Here is a 7,681-nt window from a genome sequence, read left to right as displayed (position 1 = left end):
CACTTTTAACATAAAATATGTTTTCTTTGTAGTGCAATCAATTGAATATAGATGAAAAGGGATTAGAACATCATTGTATTCTATTTTAATTGCTTCACTGGCATAGGGTTGGGAGTTCAATTAACACTTTTGGTTTTGTTCAATATGAATTTATGAACCAAAACAGCCATTTCACATCAAAAATACATTACTGTGTCCACAGGCATCATGTGTCAAACAGAAAATACTGTACATTGATTTGCCAAAATTGTGCATCCATTGAAATGATCTATTTTTTTTCTCTGCTCCACTTGTTCTCATTATGTCATAAACTGTGTTTTTGTTGGTTGTTTAGGATTTAATGTGAGTTTTTGTCATTTATTGAGAGTGTGCCTATCATGTGTTTGTCTCCACAATTTATGATAGGTACATCCTCGACGAGCCTTATTCAAAAAATGTGGTGGAATAGTTTTTTTGTTAAGGTGTGATTTTTGTGTTACTAAGTTGCCAGTTAAACTATCAAAGTTCATCAGCAGGTTTTGTTGTATTGGAAACTGATTTATAATCATAACTTTACTCCATGTTCTGTTCCCATCTGGAATAATAGATGTATTCTAGTGAAAAGAAAATCTTTGTTTTATCACGATTGGGTAGAGAAAAGGTATTTGGTCGATCTTGCACTTAAAAGAATTTCTTAGTTTTGAGGATTTTGTCACAAAATTTGATTTAAGATGTACGAAACAACAACATTCAGGGGTAATACACGCTATACCACAAGGCAAAAGCTATGGTAAACATACTGAAAGGAATGTTACTTTATGACCAAAGAATAATACGATTCCATCACTCTTTCTTAATGAGGTTCATTTTATAGATTAAAAAAAAAAAAGTACTAATAACTGTTTACATGGTGGTCTCACATCCAAAATATTTTATTGCCTCTAAAAAGGAAAAAATTGATAAAAGAATATACTCAAGAAATTGCTGTTAGAATTAGAACCCGGTACCTTACTCTACCCATATCACCGAAGGCTAAAGAAACACATTTTAAGGTGATGATGAATGATGTTTATCCTTATGGGGAGTTTTTGAATCAGAGGTTTAAGGTAGAACACATTTACTGTGCCTTTTGTGGCCGTGATAATGAGACTTTGGACGTTTATTTTTTGAATGTGTGTACACCAGGATATTTTGGGAAGCATTTCAGAGGAGTACATTGATTCACCACACTTTTTCAGAAAAAGGGAAATGATGCTCAATACTTTGATAATACAGTAATTGCCAAACAGTTTATTTACAGATCTAGATTTATTAAATGTCGACCTTTGTTTTTGATATTTTACAAGGAAATTGAAGGGTTTGCAAGAACATTGAGAAGGTTAAGATGAAGCAAGCCTTGTTGGTATTTAATAACTTGAAGAACTTACTGTCTGATTAGACATTTTTCTTTTTCTTTTTTTTCCTTATTTTATCTTTTTTTGGTTTTGGTCTTGTTCGACAGCACGGTTCTGTTTTGTGTGCTCAGTTTGAATTGGATGTTGACTTTGGAATTAATAAAGAAAAAAAACATCCTCGACGAGCAAAGACTCCCTCTTGTGGTTATGAGCTAGACACATGCTCCACTTCAGAAGGTGGCGGTAATGCGTTTAAAGTAGTTTGCTAACCGCCAGAAGAAGAAGAAGAAGAAGAAGAAGAAGAAGAAGAAGAAGAAGAAGAAGAAGAAGAAGAAGAAGAAGACGAAGAAGAAGAAGAAGAAGAAGTAATAGAAGAAGAGGCAGAAGAAGAAGCTGTAGCGGTAGCCACGAAAGAGGCCATTCCACATAATAATGCGATTATTAAACTCCATTTCTTGCGACATTTTCGCGCTGCATTTAATTTTAGTATAATTTGTCAAGACAAGGCACCGCTGTCACTTTAAGCGAAAAATGGCGAAATTCGGAGTCCGTAGCTTTGCTAATGTGAAAATCAATCATGACTAGAACTAGACGTACACATTTTTAGATTAGCTATGTTTTGTTTGTCCTAGTGGGTTTTCATTCAGTACTCGATCAGCGGACGGCGACCTGTAGGGGGTTCAGTATATAAAATGAAATTCACAGAGCATCTTTCAGCTCACATCACCCCGGAATGGAGAAAACAGTATATTCAGTATGAGGTAAGTCTGCTCACGCAAATCTCATGGTGTAGACGTTTCAATTGTGTAGTTTACAAATAATGGCAATGTGGTGTTGCAAATACTATGTCGTTTAATTGTTGCAGCGAATCAATGTCTATTTGAAACGAGACGTACAATCTGGAATTGTTTTCTTTTGCATTTTGGGACTTTCATCATTTGTCAGCAGAACCCAGCGTCATTGTCATACGGCGCCGGAGTCGAACCACTACGCCAATACATGCTGACTAAGCGTGTTATTGTTTGGGGGATTAGGGAGTGTTGTGTGGTGTGTGTGCGCGCAATTTAACTATATTCCTTTTACTACGCCAGACCACATTTTGATTCGATTCTTGCTATTGCATTTTAGAGCAGGGCTGCTTCTTTGCGTTTTATTGGCATTTTTTTTAATGGCCTGAACGATTTTGGAAAATAATCAATATTTTCCCCCTCGATAAAACAATTTAATATTCTGATTTAATATGCGTTTTTTTTCTTCAAGGTCATTTTCTAAAGTATTTTTAACAGACACTATTTAATAATCGTTATTACAATAAACAATATCAACTGTATTATGTATTTAGGGATGCACAATAATATTGGTGGCCGATAATTAATATTCGTCAATTATCGACCAATTTGACGTCAAACAGATAAACCAGATAATGGAGAAATCCGCCGATATTTCGACAATTCCAATTTGATTTCATATAGATAAACCAGGTAATAAAGAAATCCGACGATAATAGACATGCCATCGTTGGTCCATCTGTTGTGGTTGTGGCCCATATCAATAAAATTCATTTCCATGGTGCTTTACATACATTGAAACATTGTGTAAAATCTACACAATATTTCAATGTATTTGTACACGTTAGACTTATAGCAGGACTCGAAAGTATATTTGTATTCAAGTTAATTTTGCAAACAATTATCGGCTTATCGGTTATCGACATCGGCACTTTCTAAAGAATTGGCTTAACTTATTAGTTGAAAATAGCATTATTGTGCATCCCTAATATTTATTTAAAAAAATGCACGAGAGGTTCCAGTATCATCCTCCCGAGTAGAGAAACAAATGTAGAATCTCTCAAGATATGAGGCAAAAAGATCAAGAAGACTTTCTGAATCATGGCTACAGAGGTATCTAAAAGAGTTTGTGAAATAAATGACTTCCTTTACTGTAAACCAAGCTTCCCAATCCTGCACCTTGAGGGCTGGAGTCCAGCAGGTTGAATCAAACCATGAATCTTGAGTACTATTGCACTTGCACCCCTACTCGATACACCTCTTGCCACCCGTCTGAGCCGTTCTGTGGCGGAATCGTTTTTTTTTTAAAAACAAAAAACAAACATGAATGTAAGGCAAAAGATACCCGTGTAAACCCTTAACATGCTGGATTTTTAGCCTCTTGTGCGACCTCATGTATGATAATGTTTAACCACCAAGTATTTTAGAGGCATAGGTTTTGTTGTAACATTTCCATGAAGCCCAATTTTAGTGGAAAATAAATAAATAAAGACAAATAAATAAAGACAATGTGTCCCTGACATTACGCAACACTGTATTTACTTGTATAATGTGTTGTTTCTATATCTTCAGGCTTTCAAAGAGATGTTATATGCTGCCCAGGACCAGGCCCCATCCATTGAAGGTCGGTGTCTCTCTCTCTCTCTCTCTCTCTTACTCTTGCTCTCTTGGTCTCTCTCTCTCTCTCTCTCTCTCTCTCTCTCTCTCTCTCTCTCTCTCTCTCTCTCTCTCTCTCTCTCTCTCTCTCTCTCTCTCTCTCTCTCTATCTATCTATCTATCTATCTATCTATCTATCTATCTATCTATCTATCTATCTATCTATCTATCTATCTCTCTCTCTCTCTCTCTCTCTCTCTTACTCTTGGTCTCTCTCTATCTATCTATCTATCTATCTATCTCTCTATCTATCTATCTCTCTCTCTCTCTATCTATCTATCTATCTATCTATCTATCTATCTATCTATCTATCTATCTCTCTCTCTCTCTATCTATCTATCTATCTATCTATCTATCTATCTATCTATCTCTCTCTGTCTGTCTGTCGCTCTCTCTCTCTCTCTGTCTCTGTCTTTTTGGGTGAAAGGGATTAATAGCATTTCACTTATTTTTATAGAAAAAAATGAAATTGATATGAGTAGATTGACTTTTGGGCTTGTTCACGGAATAAAGACTTAGACTTGACTTTATTGATCATTTGATTGCTGATATCTAGGGTGGTCTCATCGATGTTGGTTCAAACTAAAAAAATTAGGGCTGAACGATTATGGAAAATAATCTAATTGCGACCCCACCCCCCCAAAAATTGCGATTGCGATATGTGCGATTATTTTTTTTTAACGTTCTTTTCAATTATTTTTTTCCCAACCAAAAATTTATTATAATAAACAATATTGCAAGACAGAATGAAAGTGAATATCTTAATAGGCTCGCTTTTATTAGTTCTTTTATAAAAGATAGTGAATACACGAGTATCTTTGTAATGGGTGATATGAATGCTGATATATCAGATGTTCACTCCTGTTTGGGCGACATTTGAAGGAGTTTTGTGGAAATGATAAGCTTATGCTCTCAAGTGAGAAAATCTTACCAGCTGATAGCTATACATATATTAGTGAAGCTTGGCATACAACATCTTGGCTGGATCACTGTATATGCACAGCTGATGCACACAACTGCTTGGTGACAGCTGAGATCTTATATAGTTTATCTATTGCAGATAATATTCCAGTTTCTATGACACTTGATCTAGAATGTTTACCTGCATTGCCTGTTTGCAATAATGGTACATGTAGAAAGCTAGACTGGGAAAACAATCAGATTTTGATCTCTCTCTATAATTGTCGAACTGATATAACTCTTTGTGATGTTGACATCCCATGTGAAGCTATCCTATGTGATGATATAAATTTGTAAGAAACAGGAACATTCATGGCTGTGCTCAACATGTATGAAACAATAGTGACAGGCCTCCTTAATGATAGTAATCCCCTTATTATTGAGAAGAAGAAGCATAGAATCATGCCTGGTTGGAGTGTGCATGTGTCTGATCTATATTCAGAGGCTAAAGATGCCACTCAAAAATGGGTATTGGCTGGTAAAATAAGATACGGACCAGAATTTGAGAAGAAGAAAGAAGCAAATGCTGAGTTCAAGTATGCGTTGCGCTTTATTAAGAAGAATGAACAGATGTTGAGAGCAAACTCTATGGCAGGAAACCTTTGGGCAGAAAGACAGTATCGCTTTCTGGGAAAGAAGTTAAAAGAATTAACAACAGTAAAATACCGCAGCCGGCTAATATTGATGGGATTACTGGAGATAAAAATATTGTGGAGTTATGGCGAAAGTATTATAGTAAGCTTTTTAACTGTGTTCAGAGTGCTGATTTTAATATATGTATGGCTGATGACAATAATGGCATGGTGATTAAGCCAGGTGAAGTGTGCAATGCTATTGGAAAACTGGCATTGAATAAATCATGTGGTTCTGATCAAATAACAGCCGAGCACCTGAAGTATGCTAGTAAAAGAATATCGGTGTTGCTCTCTGTGTGTTTTTCTGGCTTCCTATCACATGGAATATTGCCTGACTCTATGCTGTCCGTAATCCTGGTGCCAGTAATTAAAGATAAAACATGTAAAGTATCAAGTTCAGATAATTATAGACCAATAGCTCTTGCAAGTGTATTATCTAAAGTCTTAGAGCGAATTTTATTAGACAGACTTCAGGGATACATAATGAGTTGTGACAATCAATTTGGTTTTAAAAATGGACATAGCCCAGACTTGTGTGTTTACACATTAAAAGAGGTGGTGTCCAAATATAATAGACATAACTCCACTGTATTTTTGGGCTTTTTAGATGCATCTAAGGCTTTTGATCGCATCAACCATGGCAAACTTTTTATTAAACTGCAAGAGCGAGGGGTTCCTTCATACTTACTACGTATTATGTATTACTGGTATACAAAACAAACTATGCAAGTCAGATGGGGGACAACTGTCTCAACATGTTTTCCAGTTACAAATGGGGTAAGACGGGGGGATATTGTCACCAATTCTGTTTAATTTGTATATGGATGAACTGTCAAAGAAATTACATGAATGCAAGACTGGATGTATGGTTGGAGATAGGCTCATTAATCATTTAATGTATGCTGATGACTTGGTAGTAATGACACCTTATAGTGCTGGTTTACAGCAACTACTTAAAGTATGTGCTGAGTATGGGGTGCAATATGACATCCAATATAACCCTATTAAAACTGTGGTAATGATGATTAAATCTAAGGCGGATCAAAAGCTGATATTTCCATCTTTCTATTTGTCCAAACAAGAACTTAAAGTTGTAACAAAGGTAAAATATTTGGGCCATGTGTTGAGGGATGATTTAAGTGATGATGATGATGTACTGAGACAGTGCAGAAAGTTATATGCCCAAGCAAATATGCTTGCGCGCAAATTTAGTTACTGTTCTGATGATGTTAAAATTGAACTCTTTAAAGCCTACTGTACTCCATTATATTCCCCACATCTATGGCGCAACTATAGAAAAGGAATAATGAATAAGATCAAGGTTGCATATAATGATGCTTTAAGAATTCTGTTAAAATACCCTAGGTGGGAGAGTGCAAGTTTATTGTTTGTTGCCTCAAATGTTCCAACATTTCATGCACTGTTAAGGAATTTTATATATAAATTTATGTGTCGAATTAATAGATCCGGTAACGGAATTATAAAATCGATAAATGATCCTTTTTTAAGTGATTCTAGATACACTTCATTGTTCTCGAAATACTGGATACATGAACTGTATGTTGTTTGAACAAAGGACTATTTTTCATGTGTGTTTTTTGTATGTTGTTGTATTATTTGTTTGTTCTTAATGGACTTGAGTCTGTCAATAAAGATACTTTGTTAATATCAGATCTATTATATATTACAGGATTATATATATTATTATATTACATTCTATTATATATAAAGGCAAATGAAGCCTTTTAATAAAAAAAATTTCTACGAGTTACAATTTACTACTTCAACATATCCAACTTTTCATGTTGCATGAAACATGACATGTAAACACTGTATTTATAAATAAATAAATTCAATATACATATTTAAAAAAATAAAAATAAAACTTAGCGATCTCCAGTCAGTAAACTCACACAAGTGTAGGCAAAGTAAAATTATGCGACGTATATTATATATGACGATTACATATGACTTAACATCTCCGATTTTGATTTCAAAAACCACTAGCATTCTGTAGCAGTCCTTGTGGGTAGGTCGCGGGTTGGTTAGTTTCCCATGGTCTGTACGGTCCGTGAAGGCAACACAGACTTTTGTTTTGGTAAGCTAAGCGCATTCAGAGCTGTTGTGTTCTGGCGTGGTTGTGGCCGACAATTACATGCAAATTGTCATTAAAGGGTTGTTGTTTGTTCGCCACTTGGCCTGTTTTGTTCACCAACACTACAATAACATGTACATTAAAAGCGGCTGCGGCGGCGGCATCTAAATGACG

At 35.3% G+C, this 7,681-nt stretch overlaps 1 protein-coding gene across 3 annotated transcripts in view; it reads left to right on the top strand.

The window, feature by feature from the left end:
• Positions 1-1,739: 1,739 nt before the first annotated feature.
• Positions 1,740-7,681, top strand: part of LOC144029569 (xenotropic and polytropic retrovirus receptor 1 homolog) — a 34,984-nt gene continuing 29,042 nt past the window's right edge. For all 3 annotated transcript variants that reach the window (XR_013287152.1, XM_077535734.1, XM_077535733.1), the window contains exons 1-2: positions 1,740-2,134; positions 3,734-3,785. Coding sequence is in view for 2 of the 3 variants with exons in the window: in XM_077535734.1 (XP_077391860.1) it covers positions 2,066-2,134; positions 3,734-3,785 (121 nt within the window). In the remaining variant the exon portion in view is untranslated. The remainder of the gene's footprint in view (positions 2,135-3,733; positions 3,786-7,681) is intronic.

This window comes from Festucalex cinctus, chromosome 1 (genome assembly GCF_051991245.1).
Source record: "Festucalex cinctus isolate MCC-2025b chromosome 1, RoL_Fcin_1.0, whole genome shotgun sequence".
Taxonomy (NCBI): Eukaryota; Metazoa; Chordata; class Actinopteri; order Syngnathiformes; family Syngnathidae; genus Festucalex; species Festucalex cinctus.
This window is presented reverse-complemented; position numbering and strand designations above follow the sequence as displayed.